The 25,881-nt window shown below is 44.3% G+C and overlaps 3 protein-coding genes across 3 annotated transcripts; 2 read left to right on the forward strand and 1 right to left on the reverse strand.

Annotated features, from left to right (window-relative positions):
- Positions 1-501: 501 nt before the first annotated feature.
- On the reverse strand, positions 502-2,408 carry LOC311139835 (ribonuclease P protein subunit p38-like). The gene is made up of 2 exons (XM_084174810.1): positions 2,328-2,408; positions 502-1,750 (listed from the first exon to the last, which is right to left on the reverse strand). Exon 2 carries the CDS (start codon positions 1,742-1,744, stop codon positions 872-874), a length of 873 nt encoding a protein of 290 aa, XP_084030936.1. The 5' UTR covers positions 1,745-1,750; positions 2,328-2,408; the 3' UTR covers positions 502-871.
- Positions 2,409-3,017: 609 nt separating this feature from the next.
- Positions 3,018-7,131, forward strand: acbd7 (acyl-CoA binding domain containing 7). Its single transcript, XM_084174899.1, has 4 exons — positions 3,018-3,166; positions 5,041-5,158; positions 5,498-5,560; positions 5,916-7,131. The coding sequence occupies exons 1-4, from the start codon at positions 3,155-3,157 to the stop codon at positions 5,981-5,983; spliced, it is 261 nt and encodes an 86-aa protein (XP_084031025.1). The 5' UTR covers positions 3,018-3,154; the 3' UTR covers positions 5,984-7,131.
- Positions 7,132-8,708: 1,577 nt separating this feature from the next.
- On the forward strand, positions 8,709-24,893 carry LOC311139331 (uncharacterized protein; the record flags this gene model as incomplete). Its single annotated transcript, XM_084174207.1, has 6 exons — positions 8,709-8,873; positions 9,363-9,682; positions 9,825-10,055; positions 23,633-23,891; positions 24,028-24,667; positions 24,835-24,893. The coding sequence occupies 6 exons, from the start codon at positions 8,709-8,711 to the stop codon at positions 24,891-24,893; spliced, it is 1,674 nt and encodes a 557-aa protein (XP_084030333.1).
- Between the last annotated feature and the right edge of the window lie 988 nt (positions 24,894-25,881).

The raw sequence follows: 25,881 nt of genomic DNA on the forward strand, positions 1-25,881 counted from the left end.
CCCTAACCAAGGTAATGGTTGTGTTCCTCTGCTCAGCCGTTGCTGATGCATGCCAGATCTCACAACGCCTGGATAGGTATTTTACGTATCAGCTAACCACGTTATAGCAATCTGGTGCCTGACGGCACAGCCGATGATGTGGCACACAACGTCTGAGCAAGGGAAGACCACCTATGTTAATGGCACTAAACACTGGGCATCCAAATAAAGATGTCCGAAATAGAACGGATCCCCAAAAGCGCCAATCTGATTCAGCCATGTGTTTATTAGTTCCAGGGGCGCCTTGAGTGTTGGATCTGTCGTAGATGTATACTTCAGCTTGTATGAATTTGAACATGAGACAGTTTTTGATACAATACAGAAGCCCTAGGATGGCTGGGACTGGCCGCTACCCATTGTGAGAGCACCCAACGTACTTGCCTTATTTAAGAGACGTTTGTTTTTATATATATAATATCAAAATGTGTAGTTTTGAAATGACACACAGCTTTCTCTAACTGAAAAACAATATTTTTTATTGAACTCCTTGGCAGGCTGTAAAATAACTGAGGAATTAGAACCAGCACCGTTTAGACAGGACCTCTCATCCAAATACTGAATATGTTTCAAATACACACGTAAGCTATACCAGCATGGACATTTGATCGAATAAACTCATCCAGACAAGAAGAAAAGATATACATCTGAGTGTGCTGTCTTCTTTATTTAATCATTTAAGTCCTGCATGGGATTTTGGGAGTGTTTCTTCTAGACAGGAAGCAGAGGCCTCTACCTCCAATCAGCATCCAGGGCTGCCTACACTACCATTTCATGTAATCTTTTGTACATAAAATGAGAGAAACCAAAACATTTGATTCAGTCCAAATTGCTTCTACTTTTTCTTAGTTTTCGGTTTACGTATTTTAGCAGGATTGGGAATGATCTTTTTCACTTTAAGAGGCTGAAGTACGCAGGATGGAGATTCTGTCATGTCTGGAGAAATGTCTTCAATTTTCCGTTTTTGGCCCCTTGTCTCCTCTCCCTTTTCCACCACCATTTGCCCCTCTTCAGCTGTTTCCCCTTCTACCTGCCCCTCAACTGTTGCACCTGTGTCACTGGGAGGGCTTTGTATCCAGGCAACCTGCAGAGCAGGCACTCTAGGTAGGATGGCTTCCACAGTGTCGGAGAATGTTCCATCCTCGTTCCCTTCCCCTTGTCTGAATCCCAGTGCCAGGACGCACTTCAGCCCCAGCAGTCCCGCCACACTCTCACTGAGACATGGCACCTGGCATGCCGCCACGCCTCGCGTCCGGCACAGCGCTATCAGGTGGCTCGTCATGTGAGGCGGTTTGACCGACTTGCACACGAGCACCAGCCGGAGCTGGTTCCTCTCCAGAGCCTTGGTGACCTCATTGATGCCGATGGCCAGCTGCCTCCTAGCGGCTACATCAGTCCAGCCTTGCTCTGTGGGTTTAACAGGACATTCCGGTGTTACAGTGTCGAGGGGTATCTGTGGGGGCTCGGCTACAGAGTCATGTCCTGTAGGCAGTTTCTTATTTCTCTTTTTCCCCCACTGTCGAAACCCTTTCACCTCTTTCTTTTCCAGGCCAGTTGCTGACAGTTTGCTCTTCAGAGTGTCCAGGATGAAGTGTACGTCATCTCTCTGCAGCGGACTCCATTGCAGGCTGTAGGGGGAGTTCAGGGACGTCTTAGCTGGGATCTGCTTCTTCCGCTCCTTTTTCGACACTCTGCCTGGAGTGGCCATCTTTATCTGGAGTGAAGACAGGAGGAATTCACATGAGCTGCTGACTCAACCCTCATGTTATCAAATGTACCTGCAGGGTAGCATAGAAATATAATCTATTCTATTGTTCTAGTTCTGTGGGGTTGACTCCTTGAATGTTAATGCGCAGTAGTGATTGAGGGATGACGCTGGGGCGGGGCTTAAACCCTGTAAACGCAGTACAACCTGTGCCATAAAAACTAACACGACAGCCTTTGGCTATGAGGGTAGATGAGAAAGTGTTGGGGTTAGGTGCAGATCTAGAATCAGATTACACTGTCTGATCAAAGTAAAATAAAGGCTCTGTACTGTGGTCCTCCAACCTGTAAGTAAAGGTAGTAAGTTTGCCCTGTAACAATGTTTCCCCCTCAATCACTACTACACATCACTTGCCCACTTAGCTAGCTAGTTAGCTAACTAGTTACTCAGCGACAGACCCATTTCCCAGGATGTACAGAGATATAGCGAGTAGTTTTTAACAAGTTGGCAAACAAACCTAAATTAAACATATCAAGCTGACAAACTGGCATAGTTATTTATATACCCACAGCCGTCACTTTTTTACCTCAATTATATTTTTTTAAGCAGTTGTAGGTCAGTGCACACCAGTACTAATGCTGTGTCCATGGGCGCAGCCATATTGTATGACCGTGGCTGATGACGTTTCAACAGAGCCACGCCCCTTAACGCGCATTGAGCTCATCTTTTTGAGCGCGTGCAAAAGGCCACCAGACAATCTTCTAATATTATATTTACAATTTACTAAGAAAAACCAAAGCCACTTAATAACACTAGCTACAAACCATATGACCCACTGGATGCTACCAAGCCTTTAGTCACCTGAATCAGACCCTCAGATGCACAAATCTCTGAATCATAGGAACCACAGACTGCTGAATTAGAACCACAGACTGCTGAGCTCCAGTAGGATGGTAGCCTACCATCGCTCATCTTCCATCAATCACTGTTTCTACACCCAAATTACACACACAATAATGTTTACCTAACACTCTCCAAATACTAAACATGCCACAAATTCAATGCAAGTGAATAGGCCCTATATATCATTGAGCTACACAATCAATTTAATGCAGTATGATTTGGACATGAAACGCGAAAAATCGAATATTGGCTTGCATTGATGCGAGTGTCCTTTAAGTCCTATTTTGTTTTAACGTCCTTTACGCGCCGAGTCTCAGTATGTTAGGTCAGCCAATCAGCTGTTTCTATCCACCCCACTGCGGTCCCGACTCCGGAGGACTTGACCGATATTTACTGTAAGCTCCCAGTCTGTTACAGCTGCAGACTGCAGTCAGAGCTATTCACACAGCCGAGAGGACACTTTGGTCTTTAATACTACCAACAGTAGCCTACGGAGTTGAACTTGGCGAGATGTCTCTACAGGTAGGCTATGTTTTCCCTGTACCCTTGGCGTACACATCTTCTATCTAAGTGATGCGTCGATCTAGATAACGGGTTTAGGCCTACGTTTTTATAAGAGATGTGGTTGAATGATGTGGTAGCTGGTGGTAGGTAGGCTTGTACATACAGACTACGTTTACCGTTATGTTCTCTATTTACTGAGTCATGCCTGTGTATTGTTTTAAATGCGTAAGAAATTTAGAGCTTGATTGGCTAGCCATCTCGGAATTGTGCGCAAGGATGCTGAGGTGTATTGGATACCAGCTGCCGTCATCAAAATGCGGGTGCAGACTAAGTATGCAGCGCAGTCATGCTTCCAAGACCAATAATAGCTAGGCGACTGTAGCCTATTAGAATTAAACATTGCATGTACTACTTATTATATTAAGTAATAATTAGCATATTTCCCATGGTGCCTTTTATTTTCGAGTGAATTGTAGAGAGTTACCACCCTTGACTCTATTTGTTAGTGACAGAGACATGTTTGTTGAATTATTTCCTTTTAAAAAGGCCTGTGGCTTTCACCAAATAAGTACCTAGGTGAATGTTTCATTACAATTTTACTTGACAATACATTACATATATCATAAGGCCTTACTTTGATGGCCTAGTTTTACCCTAACACAGTGGTGTTAGGAAACTCCTGGTTTACAGGCCACATCAGGCCTGCAAGTCATATTATTGTGGCTTGCAAAGTGATGTGTAGTTCTTATTGTAATCCAGTAAAAGTTAGGATATCCAACAGTAGGAATTTTTATTCACTCGCAACCTACATTCAGAATGACTGTCAGGGTTAGGAAACTTGATTAAAAAAAGCCTACCTAAACCATTTGAACAGGAACAACCATTTCAGTAACGGGGGCAATAAATCTAACCAATTGATTGTATTAAAAACCTAGAGTCACAGGTCCAATGCATATACAGGTGCGTCAAGCTTGTAGCATCATACCCAAGAAGACTTGAGGCTGTAATCGCTGCCAAAGGTGCTTCAACAAAGTACTGAGTAAAGGGTCTGAATAGTTATGAAAATGTCATATTTTTTATTTTTTTATACATTTGCTAAAATTTCTACAAACTTGTTTTCACTTTGTCATTATGGGGTATTGTGTGTAGATTGATGAGGAAAACATTTATTTAATCAATTTTAGAATAAGGCTGTAACTTAACAAAATGTGGAAAAAGTGAAGGGGTCTGAATATTTTCTGAATGCACTGTACACCCTTTATTTTTATTTTGGTTGTACATTCATTTGATCTGACTACAGTGTAAATTGGCCCAGAACCAACCAGAAGAAAATTGAAAGTTAAAACCAACCAGAAGAAAGTTGAAACCAACCAGATGATCTTACAGTGTCAACTTTCTTCTGGTTGGTTACACTGTAGTCAGATAGAATGAATGTACAACCAAAATAATAAGAGGTTTATGCATTGGGCCTGTAATCTGGGTCCTGGGTGAATAAAAACACAAATGCTTAATAAATACTTCAAAAAGTATATTTGTTTAATTAAAACTGCATGTGGAACAGAAATTAGTTAGTGGGTTTCCTTTCTGATTAGATGAATGTGCCCATTGTCCCATTCAGCCCTGCTGTTTTTTGTGCATTGTCCCAGATTGAGATCTGTGTAAAGTAGATTATTCAAGCAAACAAAATGGCATTCACAGCTCTGAATGGAATAAGGACCCAATGTTTGGCTGCTCAGTAGTGGCAGTAATAGGCTGTAGTGCTGTAGATTATGTTACATTCTGGAGTTTCTATGCTGTATTGTTTCCCAATTTTTTTCACCCTTTATCTCCGTGCATATTTACCCCTACACCCTCCTGTCCCTTTCCCTCTGTTCTTCCATCTCTCTGTGCAGGCAGAGTTTGAGCGAGTAGCAGATGATGTGAAGAAGGTGAAGTCCAGACCTTCAGACCAGGAGCTGCTGGACGTGTATGGTCTGTATAAGCAGGCCATATTTGGAGACATCAACATTGGTACGGAATTTTCTTTGTGCCAATTAAAACATGCTAATTTAAATACATAACCGTACAGAACATATACAAGCTAAGGGACCATTAAAATTATATGGAGAGAATAACAATGATTTCAGCAAATTTTGGGTGGATATGATGCTCATCTCCCGGATATCAGATAACTGCTTTCCAAAATGGCCATATCAGATACCACACTGGTACTGGTAGGCCAATAGAACTTAAAGCCTGACCTTCAATCTTTCCTGGTTCCTCTCAAGTTCTCTTAGTCTTTTTCTTTGAACTTTGAACTTACCAGTCCCCACTGATGTCCTAAATACTGTCTTCTCTTGTTCTCCACAGACAAACCAGGCATGTTAGACATGAAAGGAAAAGCCAAGTGGGAGGCCTGGGATTCTAGGAAAGGTAAAAAAAAAGATTTAGCCTTCTCTCAGAATGGAAAAAATGAATACCCTCCACACTAGCCCTCTATCCTCCACCCTTGTTTCAGTCTTTGGAACATTCTAATCCAGTGATGAACATTTTGTGAATAAAATGCTACAGTAAGGGGTAATGATAACCCTTATCTAGAGATTGTTCTTGGCATTGAAGGCTGCAATCACCATTCACCAATACGTTTAATTGAAAATAAAATAATGTAGACGGGGGGGAGAGTGTTTGTGTGAGTGAGTGAGTGAGTGAGTGAGTGAGTGAGTGAGTGAGAGAGAGTGTATGTGTGATGATGTTGCTCTAATGTTGTATTTGCGTTCTTATTTTATAGGTATGTCCAAGGAGGATGCCATGACAGCTTACATCGCACTTGCTAAGGAGATCATCAGCAAATACTAATATGATGATGAAATCGTGTCCAGGGTGTGACTAGAATAGGTTTTTGCTATTTTATTTTATTTTTTTATTTAACCAGGTAAGCCAGTTGAGAATAAGTTCTTATTTACAACTGCGACCTGGCCAAGATAAAGCAAAGCAGTGCGATAAAAACAACAACACAGAGTTACATATGGGGTAAAACAAAACATAAAGTCAAAAATACAACAGAAAATATACATACAGTGTCTGCAAATGTAGCAAGTTATGGAGGTAAGGCAATAAATTGGCCATAGTGCAAAATAATTACAATTAGTACTAACACTGGAATGATAGATGTGCAAGAGATGATGTGCAAATAGAGATACTGGGGTGCAAATGAGCCAAATAAATAACAATATGGGGATGAGGTAGTTGGGTGGGCTAATTTCAGATGGGCTGTGCACAGGTGCAGTGATCGGTAAGGTGCTCTGACAACTGATGCTTAAAGTTAGTGAGGGAGATAAGAGTCTCCAGCTTCAGAGATTTTTGCAGTTCGTTCCAGTCATTGGCAGCAGAGAACTGGAAGGAATGGCGGGCAAAGGAGGTGTTGGCTTTTGGGATGACCAGTGAGATATACCTGCTGGACATCATTGTCCATCATTGATATACACAGAGAACAGAGTCGGCCCAAGAATTGAACCCTGTGGCACCCCCATAGAGACTGCCATAGGTCCAGACAACAGGCCCTCCGATTCGACACATTAAACTCTATCTGAGAAGTAGTTGGTGAACCAGGCGAGGCAGTCATTTGAGAAACCAAGGCTATTTAGTCTGCCAATAAGAATGCGGTTGTTGACAGAGTCGAAAACCTTGGCCAGGTCGATGAAGACGGCTGCACAGTACTGTCTATTATCGATTGCGGTTATAATATCGTTTAGGACCTTGAGCGTGGCTGAGGTGCACCCATGACCAGCTCAGAAACCGGATAGGTTATTATGAGGAGAGCTGTATCTCATTCAGCCATATGCCATAGGTTATGAGAAACTACTGCACTAGGAAAATGAATCAGTTTTTCTCCTTAGATTTAACTTTCTTGACTTTTAACATTTGCACTTTTTTATTTGATATTAACCCCTATGCACTTTTTGGATGTTGAATTTATGATTTAATAAAACTTTGTTTTAAATTACACTCAGTCTATTTTATTTGTAGATATATGATGATTAACAAGGGCAATATTCAATATTTTCTTTGTTCTTGTCTTACCTCTAAAGATGACACACACACTATTGAGATATCAACACTGAAAGTGATTCATTAACAATGCAAAAGCTCACTAAGCAAGAGAACATAATGAACAGTGTTTCCCATAACATTACTTCATCGAATAAATAAATAATGAGTTTTTAAAGGGTAGCTCTCTCTCACTCTCTCACATTCACTCAATCAGACAAGGAAGGTCCCCACCACCCCTTATAGCTCTGAGGCCTTATAAATATATCTGGTATTAAACCCTGTTGGCCACCACAAGACTTGCAGGGCTCGTTTGCAGCCTAGATTGAAAATAACAGTCATTATTTTCAGCCTAGGTTGCAGCTAGGAACTTTAATCATTTACTTGGTTGCTTGTGAATCACATTTCTGGAACGGACTTCTGCTTCACTTCCTGTTTATGTTCTTCGTAGCAGAGACGGTATGGAAAGCCAATTCTCCATTATCTCTGTTGTAGCTAGCTGGTATGCAAAGAAATATCGCTTGCTACTGAAGTTTAGTTAGCTAGCTTTAAGTCATATAAAATATTTGGGCTATGTCATATAAATGGACATATGTTTTCTAATTCATTATTATTTTATGTAAACACATAGGTCGACAAGACGGAGCCACGGAGGACAGACAGCATGGTTGTTCAGGAGAGGGTTTTAAAACCGTCACTGTTGATTGGCCAGACAGCATCGTTGCCACTGAAGAACGTTAGCAAGTAGTGAGCTAGCTAAGTGTGCTGAGACTTGCGCGTTACATCGACGGACTTCCATCGCCTGTCCCAATACGGTTCGTGAGTGTACTGTAAAAACTTGCCATAACAAACAAAGGAAAGGGTCAGCTATAATGTTTCACCGACTTCCATTGAGAGATCCGGACCGATTGAGACCATGGCTAGTTGCCCTGAACATTGATGCCAATACTCCGACTGACGACCTCAGAAAGTTACTAGAATGCTCAGAACATTTGTACCGGGGGACTATTATGAGAGAATCAAACTGTAAAGCAGTTTGATTAAAAGTTATCTGTCCCATCAGTGGGCATTCTACGCACAACATGTAGGCTAGCCATAGGAAATATTTGGCCAAGTCATATAAATGGACATATGTTTTCTAATTATTTATTATTGTGTGTAAACACACAGGTCAAGAGGGAGCCATGGAGGACAGACATCATGGTTGGTCGTAAATGTGCCCTTGAGCAAGGCACCTAACCCTAATTGCTCCTGTAAGTCGCTCTGGATAAGAGCGTCTGCTAAATGACTAAAATGTAAATGTAAATGTAAAATGGTCAGGAGAGGGTATTAACACAGTCACTGTTGATTGGCCAGACATCAGCAGTGCCACTGAAGAATGTTGTCCATCCATTGAGGAGGACCAGTGCGTGAACATTCAGCCCAGAAGCTCAGATGAGTCGAACCACAGAAAACAGGTGATGCAGACACTGCACCCAACAGGGAGGAGAGGGCTCTATCCCTAGAGGAGGAGGAGGAAGGAGAGGAGAGCCAGATGAAGGGACTTCCCAGCAGAGAGGAGCGGCAGGCTACTGCTGAGTGGGAACCCTCAGTGGAGCCGGAGGTGACTTTAGAGTCTGACTCCTGTGAGGAGCCTGAAGACCATCCTTCTCCGGGGGACAGAGTGAGAGAGAAGACAGAGGAGAGGAGACTGAGGCAAGTAAGACTTGTGGAGTGGTGCACTGACTGTGGGTCAGAACCTACACTCACCTGCACTACACGGCGACACAAGAAGCTGTATGTGTGCGGTGTGTGGGAGGTGTGGATGTTGGTGTGCGTGATTGCCAGTCTGAGGAGCCTGTTGGGTTTGACAGACTCAGCATTTTTTTATTTTTTTATTTCACCTTTATTTAACCAGGTAAGCCAGTTGAGAACAAGATATCATTTACAACTGCGACCTGGCCAAGATAAAGCAAAGCAGTGCGATTAAAAACAACACACAGAGTTACATATGTGGTAAACAAAACATAAAGTAAAAAATACAACAGAAAATGCGGTTCAACAACCTAGAAAGTTTTGAGGACCAGGTCCGTCGAGAGCACTCCAAACGTTCACAGTTTCTCTGCCCTGACTGGCATCCTCATCTCAACTTTACTCAGTGTGGAGCATCAGTGTGAACACAAGTTCAAGCTGTTCTGTCTGTGGGAAGCACTGCGTGGATGAAGCTGGCCTCAAGCATCACCAGAGGCTCCACCGTCAGGAGCATGTCTACTCCTGTAAGTTCTGCCTAAAGCCATTCAAGGCCCTGGAAGACAAGTGGACCCATGAGAAGAACGACCACCGAGTCAAAAGGTTGCACTATAGGTGCTCCGAATGCCCCCAGGGATTTTACAACATCTTGAAACGGAACCGCCATCTCAGAGAGCACGAGTCCAAGAGACACATTTGTCACACGTGCTACAAGGAATTCCCCCAACTTAGCAAGCTTGAGAGGCACGAGCTGAGCCACAGTGACAACAAATCTTTCAGGTTGGTGCTTTATACTGCCTTCTCTGTTAGTTTGATACTGAACACATATCCCTCTGTTGAAATGTCTGTTTTGTTTGTATTACCAGCTGAGTGTGGACTGTAAAGCGTTGACATGTTTTCCATTACGTGCTGCTCCTGCTAGGTGCCAGGTGTGCCAGCGTTCCTTTGCCCAGGCCAGCCAGCTGAAGTCTCACCTGCGCATCCACACTGGGGAGAGGCCCTTCAAATGCCAGCGCTGCGACAAGAGCTTCAACCACAACGTCAGCCTCAAGAACCACGTCACACGCTACCACCAAGGGGAGAGTGGGGAGGCAGACGCTTGGACACCACAAGAGAGTGGGGAGGGAGTGGAGGTGGGAGAGCGGAGGAGCAGGCGACAGAGAAATTGACAGTGGAACTATGACCCTGAGGAGGAGGAGGAGCGTCAGAATGAGAGTGACTCTTGACTTTGACTTAGAGGAAGAGGAGAAGAAAGGGAGGGGTAGAGGGAAAGGTAGTGGAGGAGGGGGGCACTGGCAGAAGCCTCCAGGAGAAATACATGTGGACACTGCTGTTGAACAGCTGGATACATCATCATCATCACCACCTCAGAGAGAACCATACCAAAACCAGGAGCCACCTAACGGTGTCATTAAAATAAATCTGTTATCGGTTTTGTCATGTTGACCATAATGTTTTGGCTTTGAACATTTCTTAGAACTCTTGAGGCTGTTTTTTTTTCACTTCTACAGTTTTGGTAAAAAATATATAAATGTTGTTAAAGAAAATGTGTTTCACTGTTCTACATCATCAAATGTCCAGGAAAAATCTGACGGGTTTGTGAAGTGAACACGTTACAAAGAATTTCCTCACCACAGACGTTATTGGCTGATATATTGCGTTTTGAGTTCTCCTGGCAGGACCGGCCCACTAGTTAAGAAGCATAGAGATAGACTCATCTTGGATATAACCAGAGAGGAAGCAAGAGGCTTGACTGATCTAAAATCAGTGCGAAATACAGCATTAACCAGTGGAAGTGGGGAGTTTTTGTATGGAGGTCAATGAGAGTTCCCTGTAGCTCAGTTGGTAGAGCATGGCGCTTGCAACGCCAGGGTTGTGGGTTTGTTTCCCACGGGGGGCCAGTATGAAAATGTATGCACTCACTAAATGTAAGTCGCTCTGGATAAGAGCGTCTGCTAAATGACTAAAACGTTTAAAAAAAAAGTATATGTTATGAATGCACTGATATAAGTGGGCGCACGTGGCATTTCGGAAACTTCGAGAAAAACAATTTTATAATGGAGTTGTGCTTGTTCACACACGTCTCTTAAATCCGTTCTACCTAATTTCTACCAGCATGTTACATGTGCAACCAGAGGAAAAAAAACTAGACCACCTTTACTCCACACACAGAGACGCATACAAAGCTCTCCCTCGCCCTCCATTTGGCAAATCTGACCATAACTCTATCCTCCTGATTCAGCACCAGTGACTCGGTTAATAAAAAAGTGGTCAGATGACGCAGATGCTAAGCTACAGGACTGTTTTGCTAGCACAGACTGGAATATGTTCCGGGATTCTTCAGATAGCATTGAGGAGTACGCCACATCAGTCACTGGCTTCATCAATAAGTGCATCGATGACGTCGTCCCCACAGTGACCGTACGTACATACCCTAACCAGAAGCCATGGATTACAGGCAACATCCGCACTGAGCTAAAGGCTAGAGCTGCCGCTTTCAAGGAGTGGGAATCTAACCCGGATGCTTATAAGAAATCCCACTATGCCCTTCGACAAACCATCAAACAGGCAAAGAGTCAATACTCTAGTCAGGTTGTGTTTATCCCATATGTAACTCTGTGTTGTTGTTGTTTTAATTGCACTGCTTTGCTTTATCTTGGCCAGGTCGCAGTTGTAAATGAGAACTTGTTCTCAACTGGCTTACCTGGTTAAATAAAGGTTAGATAAAAAAAAAAAATCGTACTACACCGTCTCTGACGCTCGTCGGATGTGGCAGGGCTTGAAAACTATTACAGACTACAAAGGGAAGCACAGCCACGAGCTGCCCAGTGACACAAGCCTACCAGACGAGCTAAATCACTTCTATGCTCGCTTCGATGCAAGCAACACTGAAGCATGCATGAGAGCACCAGCTATTCCGGATGACTATGTGATCACGCTCTCCGTAGCCGATGTGAGTAAGACTTTTAAGCAGGTCAACATTCACAAGGCCGCAGGGCCAGACGGATTACCAGGACGTGTACTCCGAACATGCGCTGACCAACTGGCAAGTGTCTTCACTGACATTTTCAACATGTCCCTGACTGAGTCTGTAATACCAACATGTTTCAAGCAGACCACCATAGTCCCTGTGCCCAAGGACACTAAGATAACCTGCCTAAATGACTACCGACCCGTAGCACTCACGTCTGTAGCCATGAAGTGCTTTGAAAGGCTGGTCATGGCTCACATCAACACCATTATCCAAGAAACCCTAGACCCACTCCAATTTGCATACCGCCCCAACAGATCCACAGATGATGCAATCTCTATTGCACTCCACACTGCCCTTTCCCACCTGGACAAGAGGAACACCTACGTGAGAATGCTATTCATTGACTACAGCTCAGCGTTCAACACCATAGTGCCCTCAAAGCTCATCACTAAGCTAAGGATCCTGGGACTAAACAACTCCCTCTGCAACTGGATCCTGGACTTCCTGTAACAACACATCTGCCACGCTGATCCTCAACACGGGGGTCCCTCAGGGGTGCGTGCTTAGTCCCCCCCTGTACTCCCTGTTCACCCATGACTGCATGGCCAGGCACGACTCCAACACCATCATTAAGTTTGCCGACGACACAACAGTGGTAGGCCTGATCACCGACAACGATGAGACAGCCTATAGGGAGGAGGTCAGAGACCTCGCCGTGTGGTGCCAGGATAACAAACTCTCCCTCAACGCGATCAAGACAAAGGAGATGATTGTGGACTACAGGAAAAAAAAAGAGGACTGAGCACGCCCCCGTTCTCATCGACGGGCTGTAGTGGAACAGGTTGAGAGATTCAAGTTCCTTGGTGTCCACATCACCAACGAACTGTCATGGTCCAAACACACCAAGACAGTCGTGAAGAGGGCACGACAAAGCCTATTCCCCCTCAGGAGACTGAAAACATTTGGCATGGGTCCTCAGCTGTTCTACAGCTGCACCATCGAGAGCATCCTGACTGGTTGCATCACCGCCTGGTATGGCAACTGCTCTGCCTCCGACCGCAAGGCACTACAGAGGGTAGTGCGTACGGCCCAGTACATCATTGGGACCAAGCTTCCTGCCATCCAGGACCTCTATACCAGGCGGTGTCAGAGGAAGGCCCTCGAAATTGTCAAAGACTCCTGCCACCCTAGTCATAGACTGTTCTCTCTGCTACCGCACAGCAAGCGGTACCGGAGCGCCAAGTCTAGGTCCAAAAGGCTTCTCAACAGCTTCTACCCTCAAGCCATAAGACTCCTGAACAGCTAATCATGGCTACCCGGACAATTTGCACTGCCCCCCCACCCCCACCCCCTTTTTTACTCTGCTGCTACTCTGTGTATTATTTATGCATAGTCACTTTAACTCTACCCACATTTATGCATAGTCACTTTAACTCTACCCACATGTACATATTACCTCAATTACCTCGACTAGCCGGTGCCCCCGCACATTGACACTGCACCGGTACCCCCTGTATATAGCCTCCCTACTGTTATTTTATTTTACTGCTGCTCTGTAGTTATTTGCTTTTCTTTTTGTTGCTTAACACGTTTTATTTGTTTTACTTTGCATTGTTGGTTAGGGGCTTGTAAGTAAGCATTTCACTGTAATGTCTACACCTGTTGTATTCGGCACATGTGGCAAATACAATTTGATTTGATTTGAATCCTAAGGGTGGAGTGTTTCAGCATGATATAGATTAAGTTTAATGGGGTTGGTGAGGGGATTTTGGGGGAGGGTGTAATAGAAGTTAGGGATTTGTTTGGTTTTCAAATATTTTTTTCATGTTAGTACAGAATTGGGAAGATCATGATTGATCGTACATTCCAGCACAGTAGGTGGCGGCATGCGTTTAAACGATTGTTTGCCGACCGCCATGATATCATAAAAGAAGAAGAATACTACTCAGCTTAGTCACAGCGAAAAGGGGGTTAGTTATAAATATCTTTGGATGAGTCCTCTAAATATCCCTATATTTAGAAGTCTGTCAACATGGCTGACTCCCAGAAGCATCCATTAATTTTATACCTCAGTAATCCTGCACCACCAGAGACTGCTTCAAAGCCTAAAATAATTCGATCAGCAGCCAAGCAGCAGAACGACAAGTCCCGTGGACAGACCCGAGTAAACTTAGGTGTTGCGTTTTTACGATGGCGCGAACTAAGAGCATGGAAAAACCTGGAAAGTGACGCCGAGTTTGCATGTTTTCTCCTCGACAGGTAAGCCTCAACTTTGTCATTTTAGCTACCTGCCATATCCTACTATCATGCAGCCTATCTAGTTTGTCTCCACCACACGTGTGCGTTGTTTTGTATTTGTATCATAGCCGGAATCAACCTCAGTTTTGAGTGTAGCTCATAAATTGCAAATCGAGTGGCAACGCCGCCCACCCGGGCAATCACCGGGAGTGTCCCGCTTTGCTAAACGAGTGTGCCTCGTTTTGCCGGCATTCCGCACAGCCCAGCCTAACATATGAATAACTAACCTAGCCACAGATAGAATAAGGTGCTCCAACGGGCTGCGCCCTTCTTCCTGCGGTTATGGTTCCGGAACTGATATGAGACGCCCTCTCATTTTTTAGCATACAAGTAATTCCATGGTTAAGGAATTGTGCTGAGACACCGATTTTTCACTTAAAATGTATGCTAAACAAAAAAAAACATTGATTTAAAAGTTTAACAAACATACAACTCTATGCGCAAGGACTACTTTTAACAATTTACACTGACATTTTTACAAAAACACATTTACTGGAAGAGCTGTGCAGATGCAAAGTTTGGTAACAGAATTTAGTTAACATTTCCCTCAGTGTTTTGTCCACGTTTTTAAAAATAAAAAAACCTCTTAAATATCTGCTACGAATTAAGAAAATAATGGGGTGTCAGCTATGACATGACACGTTGACATTGAAAATATATATATTTTGGTTATTGAACTACAGTATGTGATGTGGATTTACACCCCGTAACGGAATAAGGTAACGGAATTTCATCATGGGTCCCCTGGATATGAATGTCATTCTATTCATGGTGATGTATCCTAAATGGGTACTCAAAAGGTATAAATATGCAATATCCTACTTTGCATATTTGGGTATTGTTCTACACACTGGCATATTTTTGATGAGCTCTGCCCCTAAACAAGAGCAAATTTGGTTGCTCTGCCCACAAACAAGACCAAATCTTGGACATTAAAGTACAGTTGAGTTCAGTACGATACAATACATTAGTGTACTTCACTCTAGTGTGCTCTGTACTGTACAAACTTGTGAACCCAACTGTGGTGTCACACTTTTTCCCCATTCCTAGCAAACACAATTAAATTAATTGCATTCTAAACTGAAGATCATGATTAGTTGATTATTGGAGTCAGATATGTGGGCTGGGGCAAAAGTGTGGCACCAATCAGGCCCCCCAGGGACTGGAGTTGCACATCCCTGATGTAGAGAGTGTCTGCAGACGGAAGGAAGAATTGCAAAGGAATAAAGGGTTGTAACTGGAGGAGATTGAGGCGACATCCTTGGAATGCCCAAATAGGGTGAAAGAGATGGAGGTGGCCAAAATCAGGGTAGTTCAGTCCGTCTCCTATGCAGAGGCAGTAAGAAGAGCAGAAGGCCTGATGTTATTGAACAACAGGGGAGCTATACAGCAACCTGCACCGAGACATGCGTGTCACCAGCAGGATCCAGACATGCTTCAAGTGAAGAAGGGGGACTTAATCGCTTTTATAGCAATGGTGATAAACGGCACTGTGCAAGTAAAAAAATAAAATAAAAAAAAGGTAAGAAAGATTAACATAATTGTTTCTGCAGCTGCGCTATTTCTGGGATTAAAGGTGCAATATGCAGAAATCGCTCCACCATTTCCTGGTTGCTAAAATTCTAATAGTTCTCCTAATTTTAGTTTGACAAAACAAGCAGAGAATCATTTTACCATCTAAATCGCTGTGAAATGTATTTTCAATAACAAATATTGTATTTTAAGGTTTCTGAAGCTGGTGTACAAAATCGAAAGTAAAAGACTCAAACAAAATTGAAGAATGGGAAGCATAGGAATAGCGCACAGAACAGATCTACCGCTTCTTAGGCTTGCTTTAAATGAGAATGACAGATCTATAACTCACATTTCTATGTGAATTTAGTCGGATAGCCCAAAAAGTTAAATATTGCAGCTTTAAAATACTTAACATCTGAGGAGCTAGCTACATGGATTTCTGACTCGTGCGGTCCTACCTTCTCAGGCCCCAGAGCCTGAACAGGGGATTTGAGTTTTCAAATGACTGAAGGAGCGGAGATAGAGATTTATTTAAACATTATTTCGTAGTTTGTATGGATTCATGTTAATTTTCTCTTCCCTGTAGTGGAATGTACTTTTCTTTGAGTGTTTTTTCATTCTTATTTTTTTACCCCTGTCCAGTTTGCCAATAAACCCGAAGAAGAAGAATGGCGGTTGTTGGTTAGGCGAGGTGGTGCGTTTCCAATTTCTGTTAGCTAACTAGCTAAGTTACCAAACCGAACCATGGTCTGAGACCTTGAAGTAGTTGTTTACCTAGCTCTGAAAGGTCCACCGCTTTTGTGGAGTAATAGGTAACGTTGCTTCGAGGTTGACAGTTGTCGATGTGTTCTGAGGGTCCCTGGTTCGAGCCCTAGTTGGGGCGAGTAGAGGGACGGAAGCAACACTGACTATGTTTACATGCACACTAATAATTCGATATTAAACTGATTATGGCAGTAGGCAGATTATGCAATAGTCATGCAAACCCCTTACTCGGTTTATTTTAATCGGCATTAAATCAAAATCGAAGTAAGCATACGCCGATTAAAACGCATGGTTTTCTGAGCATCTTTCTAATTATTAGGACATGTAAACACCTTAAATCGGCGTTCCAGCGGTGTATTTGATCTGTGCATGTGCTAGCACCAGCAAAGCAAGCCTCTCTTTAGTGCGAGTGAAGAGTGATCAGAACAACTGAATGTTGTGGCAGTCCTGTGTGGTTCAGTTGGTAGAGCATGGCGCTTGCAAAGCCAGGTTTGAGGGTTCAATTCCCACAGGGGACCGGTACGAAAATGTATGCACTCGCATAAGTAAGTCGCTCTGAATAAGAGCGTCTGCTAAATTACAAATGTAAATGTGTGCGTCTTAGAAGTAGTTTTCACATAACTTTGTATGTCCGAACTCAATTAAATATGCTACCCAAAAATAATATTTATGCTGTGGTAGAACGTTTATTTTGATTGGCAATTTTCTGCATTTAACAGTGCCATCAGGTAGCCTGATTTAAGATGTGTCCATGGAAACAGGATTATTAGGGAAATCGTTGTTTTTGCAAAGCATGTAAACGTTTTTAATCTATTATAGTAATGACTATCCACAATAATTGCATAATTGTGTGCATGTACATAAGCCCTGTAGAACTAGATCATTATTGTTATATATAGCATTGGTTTGTAATTGACCCATTATACTTTTTTATCAGGGTGGGTAGCTAGTTTGTGTAACCTGCACCAATTTACATGTTAATTTAAAACAAATACTTTAATTTCCTTAAACAAAAAGCTCTGAATAAAATAGCAAAAAAATAAGTGCACTTACAGCACAGTCTTTGTTGTGTTGAGTTTCCCAGAGCATGATGCTACTTTATTAATTTTCATTGGTGTTTGAAGTTATTTCCGTTATGACATGGCCATTTTCCCCTCGTCAGACGTGCTGACAGAAGACCCGGCAAAGAATCTATAGAGTGTAGCTGCCATTTTACTGGGGGTTAAGGCAAAGGTCCTGTTTGGTTCAATAGAAAAGGTGACAAGCCTTGCAACGTTTCCACACCTCCGAGTGCTGTCTATTGAGCAAAGCGCATCACTAGCACTTGATGAGCAGCGTGGGAATCCAGTTTTAGATCAAAAACGTGGGTCAACATCGGCGTGGCATTCACCAGGTGGAGGGAGCCGAGGGCCTTCCAGGGGCTGAAGAGTGATGTTGATTTGGCATGCCTGTTCTGGACAGGTAAAGCTGGTTCTGCGGGCCTTCATTAAAATATGAATTGGCCTACTCAAAAGGTGTATTATTCAAAATTCTCACATTTTAAAATGTCATCAATATGATATGCACCTTCTACTCAAACCCAGCGGATCGGATACAGATGGGTCATTTTAGTACCCCAAAGTTCTCCATTCATAGGGGATCTGGTGGGCAGCAGGTAGCCTAGCGCTTAAAAGTGTTGGGCCAGTAACTGAAAGGTCCATGAGCAGACTTGGTGAAAAATGTGTCTGTGCTCTTGAGCAAGGCACTTAACCCTAATTGCTCCTGTAAGTCGCTCTGGATAAGAGCATCTGCTAAATGACTCAAATGTAAATGTAAGGCTGTCCTTTGAGTGCCAGCCTATTTTCTTTCTAGAGCATCTGGCTCAAGCCATTAGACAGAGCCTGGATATATCACCAATCTCTGGCAATGGAACTCAACCCCACATCTCTCTCTATGCTGACGACGTACTGCTGTACATTTCAGACGTGTCTAATTCAATACCCAGTGCTATGAAAGTATTTCATTTCAGCGCCCTCTCTGGTTACAAAATAAATGGAACAAAATAAGTTTTGATGCCTTTAAATCAGGGCTGCCCAACCCTCTTCCTGGAGATCTACCGTCCTGTAGGTTTTCATTCCAACCCTAATTTAGCATATCTGATTCAGCTAGTTAAAGTCGTTGAGCAGCTAATAAGTAGAATCAGGTGTGTATTAAATTCGGGTTGGACTGAAACCCACAGGATGGTAGATCTCCAGGAAGAGGGTTGGACTGAAACCCACAGGATGGTAGATCTCCAGGAAGAGGGTTGGACTGAAACCCACAGGATGGTAGATCTCCAGGAAGAGGGTTGGACTGAAACCCACAGGATGGTAGATCTCCAGGAAGAGGGTTGGACTGAAACCCACAGGATGGTAGATCTCCAGGAAGAGGGTTGGACTGAAACCCACAGGATGGTAGATCTCCAGGAAGAGGGTTGGACTGAAACCCACAGGATGGTAGATCTCCAGGAAGAGGGTTGGACTGAAACCCACAGGATGGTAGATCTCCAGGAAGAGGGTTGGACTGAAACCCACAGGATGGTAGATCTCCAGGAAGATGGTTGGACTGAAACCCACAGGATGGTAGATCTCCAGGAAGAGGGTTGGACTGAAACCCACAGGATGGTAGATCTCCAGGAAGATGGTTGGGCAGCCCTGATTTAAATCATACAGCTAGGCTGCCGCCACGACCCCCAACACTCCGTCTTCAGTTTGAGCTCTCTGGATTGACATATCTGGACCTTTACATCGCACCTGTCTTCTCACCACCAAAAACAATTATGCTGGCATTCTGGACCAAATGAAGAAGGATCTAGTTCGATGGGACCCTCTGCACGTGACTCTACAAGGCAGAGTGTCTGTAATTAAGATGAGCATCCTACCACCTGCAAATGTCCCTTTTTTCTGCACTGCATTTAAAAAAGATCTGGATACAATATGTACATTATTTATATGGCAGGTAAAGAAGCTCACAATACGATAAACCTACTCTGCAGCGGCCCAAACTGTCCGGAAGGCTTTCCCTTCCCCATTTCAAATATTACTACTGGGCCTTTCAACTGAGGTCATTGAGAATATGACCTCGACCCAACATCCAAAGCTGCTTGGAGAGCTATTGATGAGTCAAGTGTTAAACCTGTAAGGATGCAAGACCTGCTTTTTTCTAGGGTTAAGAAATTATCCCCTTATCTAAAATCCCCATTATTATGAACACCCTGGGTGTTTGAGAGTTTCCTAAATTGACCCCCATCTGAAACAAAAGGTCCACCACTAGAAGCCATTACAAAATCCACCTGGTCCTCCGCCATCTCCTTCATAACATCAGGAATAAGGAGTTTTGTTAGCTCATAACCAAATACTGACCTTTTTTCATCCCATCCATAGTTAGTGCCTTCAGAAAGTATTCATAACCCTGGAATTATTCCACATTTTGTTGTTACAGCCTGAATTCAAAATGGATTAAAATGATTTTTTTTCTCACCCATCTACAAACAATACCCCATAATGACAAAGTGAAAACATGTTTTCAGACATTTTTGCAAATGTATTAACAATAAAATAGAAATATATATATAATTTATATTAGTATGCGCACACGAGTCAATACTTTGTAGAAGCACCTTTGGCGGCGATTACAGCTTTCTCGTCTTGGGTATATCCGCATCAGCTTGGCACATCTGGATTTGGGGATTTTCTCCCATTCTTCCTTGCAGATTTTCTCAAACTTTGTTAAGTTAGATGGGGACGACTTGAACAGCAATCTTCAAGTCTTTCCACAGATTTTCAATGGGATTCAAGTCTGGGCTTTGGCTGGGCCACTCAAGGACTTTCACATTCTTGTTCTGAAGCAATTCCAGCGTTGCTTTGGCTGTATGCTTGGGGTCATTGTCCTGTTGGAATGTAAATCTTCACCCAAGTCTAAGGTAATTTGCACTCCATTCATTGTTCCCGCTATCCTTACCAGTCTCCCAGTCCCTGCTGCTGAAAAGCATCCCCATAGCATGATGCAGCCACCACCATGCTTCACGGTAGGGATGGTGTTAGGCAGGTGATGAGCTGTGCCTAGTTTTCTCCAGACATAGGGCTTTACATTCAGCCCAAAGTGATCCATTTGTCTCATCAGACCACATAATCTTCTGCCTTATGCTCAGTCTTTCACGTGCCTTTTTGAAAACTCCAGGCGTGCTGTCATGTGCCTTTTTTCTCAGGAGTGACTTCTGTCTGGCCACACTCCCATAAAGCCCAGATTGGTGAAGTGCTATAGAAACTGTTGTCTTTCTGGCAGGTTCTCCCATCTCAGCCAAGGAACTCTGTAGTTTTGTCAGAGTGGTCATTAGGTTCTTGGTCACCTCCCTGACCAAGGTCCTTCTTGCTCAGTTTGGTCAGACGGCCAGCTCTAGGCAGAGTCTGGGTAGTTCCATATTTTTTCAATTTCCCAATGATGGAGACCACTGTGCTCTTGGAAACTTTCAACACTCTAGAAATTGTTTTATACCCTTCCTCAGATATACAGTGAGGGAAAAAAGTATTTGATCCCCTGCTGATTTTGTACGTTTGCCCACTGACAAAGAAATGATCAGTCTATAATTTTAATGGTAGATTTATTTGAATAGTGAGAGACAGAATAACAACAAAAAAATCCAGAAAAACGCATGTCAAAAATGTTATAAATTGATTTGCATTTTAATGAGGGAAATAAGTATTTGACCCCCTCTCAATCAGAAAGATTTCCCAGTCCCTGCCGCTGAAAAACATCCCCACAGCATGATGCTGCCACCACCATGCTTCACCGTAGGGATGGTGCCAGGTTTTCTCCAGACGCTTGGCATTCAGGCCAAAGAGTTCAATCTTGGCTTCATCAGACCAGAGAATCTTGTTTCTTATGGTCTGAGAGTCCTTTAGGTGCCTTTTGGCAAACTCCAAGCGGGCTGAGGAGTGGCTTTCGTCTGGTCACTCTACCATAAAGGCCTGATTGGTGGAGTGCTGCAGAGATGGTTGTCCTTCTGGAAGGTTCTCCCATCTCCACAGAGGAACTCTGGAGCTATGTCAGAGTGACCATCGGGTTCTTGGTCACCTCCCTGACCAAGGCCCTTCTCCCCCGATTACTCAGTTTGGCTGGGTTGCCAGCTCTAGGAAGAGTCTTGGTGGTTCCAAACTTCTTCCATTTAAGAATGACGGAGGCCACTGTGTTCTTAATATAATAATAATATGCCATTTAGCAGACGCTTTTATCCAAAGTCATGCGTGCATACATTTTTGTGTATGGGTGGTCCCGGGGATCGAACCCACTACCTTGGCGTTACAAGCGCTGTGCTCTACCAGCTGAGCTACAGAGGACCACAATGCTTGAGGACCTTCAATGTAGAAATGTTTTGGTACCCTTCCCCAGGTCTTTGCCTAGACACAATCCTGTCTCGTGGCTTCCTTTGACCTCATGGCTTGTTTTTTGCTCTGACATGCACTGTCAACTGTGGGACCTTTATATAGACAGGTGTGTGCCTTTCCAAATCATGTCCAATCAATTGAATTTACCACAGGTGGACTCCAATCAAGTTGTAGAAACATCTCAGGGATGATCAATGGAAACAGGATGCACCTGAGCCCAATTTTGAGTCTCATAGCAAAGGGTCTGAATACTTAAGTAAATAAGGTAGGTTTTTTATTTTTAATACATTTGCAAAAATGTCTAAAAACCTGTTTTCGCTTTGTCATTATGGGGTATTGTGTGTAGATTAGATGTTATTTAATCAATTTTAGAATAAGGCTGTAACGTAACAAAAGTGGAAAAAGTCAAGGGGTCTGAATACTTTCCGAATGCACTGTATATACAAAAGTATGTGGACACCCCTTCAAATTCGTGAATTCGGCCACACCCGTTGCTGACAGGTCTATAAAATCGAGCACACAGCCATGCAATCTCCATAGATACTCATTGGCATTACTGAAGAGCTCAGTGACTTTCAATGTGGCGCTGTCATAGGATGCCACCTTTCCCACAAGTCAGTTCGTCAAATTTCTGCCCTGCTAGAGCTGCCCTGGTCAACTGTAAGCGCTGTTATTGTGAAGTGGAAATGTCTAGGAGCAACAACAGCTCAGCCGCGAAGTGGTAGGCCACACAAGAACGGGACCACGAGTGCTGAAGTGCGTAGCGCGTAAAAATCGTCTGTTGCAACACTCCCTACTGAGTTCCAAACTGCCTCTGGAAGCAACGTCAGCACAATAACTGTTCGTCGGGAGCTTAATGAAATGGGTTTCTAAGGCCAGGCAGCCGCACACAAGCCTAAGATCACCCTACGCAATGCCATACGCCGGCTGGAGTGGTGTAAAGCTTGCTGCCATTGGACTCTGGTGCAGTGGAAACGCCTTCTCTGGAGTGATGAATCACGCTTCACCATCTGGCAGTCCGACGGATGAATCTGGGTTTGGCCGATGCCAGGAGAACGCTACCTGCCCCAATGCATAGTGCCAACTGTGCATTTGGTATAGGAGTAATAATGTAGGGCTGTTTTTCATGGTTTGGGCTAGGCCCCTTAGTTCCAGTGAAGGGAAATCTTAATGCTACAGCATACAATGACATTCAAGATGATTCCGTGCTTCCAACTTTATGGTAACAGTTTGGGGAAGGCCCTTTCCTGTTTCAGCATGACAATGCCCCCTTGCACAAAGCGAGGTCCATACAGAAATGGTTTGTCGATCGGTGTGGAAGAACTTGACTGGCCTGCACAGAGCCCTGACCTCAACTCAATTGAACACCTTTGGGATGAATTGGAACGCCGACTGCGAGCCAGGCCTAATCGCCCAACATCAGTGCCTGACCTCACTAATGCTTGTGGTTGAATGGAAGCAAGACCCTGCAGCAATGTTCCAACATCTAGTGGAAAGTCTTCCCAGAAGAGTGAAGGTTGTTATAGTAGCAAACGTGGGACCAACTCCATATTAATGCCCATGATTTTGGAATGAGATGTTAAACGAGCAGGTGTCCACACACATTTGGTCATGTAGTGTATTTAGTCAATGCATGTTACTAGAAGATAAGATTGCGTGATGATGTGAAGGAATGAGGAACATTCCATCTGTCTCTTCCAAATATGCTAATGTTTATGAATTTGCAAGAGCCAATAGTGGCAGGAAATCACCCGTTCTTTTTTGTATTTGACCCAGGTTAGCTGCCCCCCCTCCACAAGCTGCTGCCCCCCCTCCCTCCCCAGAAGATATTATAGTGAACATTGACTGCCTGCTGCAGCTGTTTCAGTGGTGTGAGCAGTGCATGCGTGAGAGTGTGATCCAGACGCAGGGAGACAGGACGTGCCTCTCTGTGACCCAACACTGCCAGAGCTGCAACCACCTCAGGACATGGGCAAGCAACGTGTCTGCTGTCCAGACACACAGAGGAAATGGGGAGGAGCCACAGAACACCCAGGTGGGTATTTAAGGATTAACAGTTGATATTGTGAAATAACTAACTTCAGTTATTTCTATTCTGTGGTATCTCTAGTTATTTTATTAAAAATAAAAGACAGAATTATAACTCCAATAATGGTGTATTCCTTGCTTAGGTTGCGGATGTGCAAGTGGCCCTTCCGTCTGAGGACGCATATGAGGCCCTGGCGCTGACTGGCTCTCTGGAGATGGAGGTGACTGTAGACCAGCCACCAAGACCAGGGGGAAGTGGTACGTCCTTGGTGAGGGAGAAGAAGGAGGGGAACAAAGGAGCAGAGGAGAGCATGAAAGTAACTGAGGTGGTGTTGGACAGTGAGACGGACAGTGCACAAAGCCAGGAGGAGAATGACCTGGTGTTGGACAGTGAGACGGACAGTGCACAAAGCCAGGAGGAGAATGGCCTGTCCTCACAGGAGAATGAGGGAGGAGAGGAGAGAAGGGGAAAGTCCCTAGGAGGTAAACAACAGGAGAATGGTGCTGAGCAGCAGGCCTCTATTGAGGTGACAATATACTCTATAGAGCCTGAGGACTCTGAAAGCCAAACCTCTCAGATAGACAGAGAAGGAGAGAAGAAGCAAGTGGCTGCAGATGGGTGTGAGGGGGAGGGTGGTGAGTGTGAGATGGAGGGTGAAGAGACAGATGAGGAAGAGGGACAGAGAGAGAATGACTCTGAATTTGACCCAGAGGAGGAGGAGAAGGAAGAGGGACTGATAGAGAGTGACTCTGACTTTGACCCAGAAGAGAAGAAACCAACGGGTAGTAGGTTGAGAGGCAGGGGGAGAGGCACGGGGAGAGGGGGGAGAGGCAGGGGGAGAGGGGGGAGCGGAGGAGGAGGAGGAAGGCAATTGCAGCAGCCTACAGGAGAGAGTGGTTTGGACGTGTCTGCTGAAGAATCTGATGGATCATCTTCATCATCACCCCAGAGAGACCAGCAGGATCAGGAGTTGTTCAGCGGTGCCGCTGGAGAACTGGGCTCTGGTGACCTTGCCAGCATCCAGCAAAATTTCAAACACTCCATACGGTCCTCTGTCCTGAATGTGGCATCCTGTACTCCACCAGGCTGCAGCACCGTAAGTGTGAACACAAGTTCATGGTCCGCTGTCCAGACTGTGGGAAGCGCTGTGTGAATGAACTCGGCCTCAAGAGTCACCAGAGGCAACACCGTCAGGACCTTAAGTTTCCCTGTAAGTTCTGCCTCCAATCCTTCAGGACGCGGCCGGACAAGCTGACCCATGAGAAGACCCACAGATTCAAAAATCACAGATGCTACAGCTGCTCAGAGTGCCCAATGAGGTTTGACAACATCCTCATACGGAATCGCCATCTCAGAGAGCACAAGTCCAAGAAACACATCTGTCATACATGTTACAAGGAATTCGCCAAAGGTCACCGCCTGAAGAGGCACGAGCTGTCCCATAGTGACGACAAGCCCTTCAAGTGCCAGGTATGCAATAGTTACTTTTTGTAACTCCTATTTTGAAGCGGGATAAATCTGTAAAAAATAAAAAAGCTTTACGTTTTTATTTAAATCAGGAGTATCCCTGTGTGCCAGGTTTGCCAGCGTGCCTTTGCCCAGCCAGCTGAAGTCCCACCTGCGTGTCCACACTGGGGAGAGGCCCTTCCAATGCCAGCGCTGCGACAAGAGCTTCAACCACAACGTCAGCCTCAAGAACCACGTCAGACGCTACCACAGCCAAGACTCAGGGCTGGACCCTGATGAAGGACCAGGAGTTGGGGGACAGGGGGAGAGGAGGGAAACAGATGGCAGGACTGGGCAGGAGGGAGGGGAGGTGGGACAGAGGAAGCCTCGGCATCAGGTAGAGATAACCTTCTGGACTGAGTGGGAGATGTGGGCTGAAGGAAAGGGAGCAAAGAGAGTGGAGGAGAAACAGAGGAAGAGGAATCGCCAGTGCAAGGATGATCCTGAAGAAGAAAGACAGCGAGAGAGTGACTGACCCAATGGAGGAGAA

The sequence above is a fragment of the Coregonus lavaretus genome (assembly GCF_964263955.1).
Source record: "Coregonus lavaretus genome assembly, chromosome: 13".
In the NCBI taxonomy this organism is placed as follows: domain Eukaryota; kingdom Metazoa; phylum Chordata; class Actinopteri; order Salmoniformes; family Salmonidae; genus Coregonus; species Coregonus lavaretus.

Excerpts from the sequence above, each read along its gene's own strand:
- acbd7 (XM_084174899.1), top strand. Across the intron at positions 5,159-5,497 it reads ATTTGGAGACATCAACATTG|ACAAACCAGGCATGTTAGAC; the intron begins GTACGGAATTTT and ends TGTTCTCCACAG. Across the intron at positions 5,561-5,915 it reads GGCCTGGGATTCTAGGAAAG|GTATGTCCAAGGAGGATGCC; the intron begins GTAAAAAAAAAG and ends CTTATTTTATAG.
- LOC311139835 (XM_084174810.1), bottom strand. The coding sequence starts at position 1,744 with ATGGCCACTCCAGGCAGAGTGTCGAAAAAGGAGCGGAAGAAGCAGATC.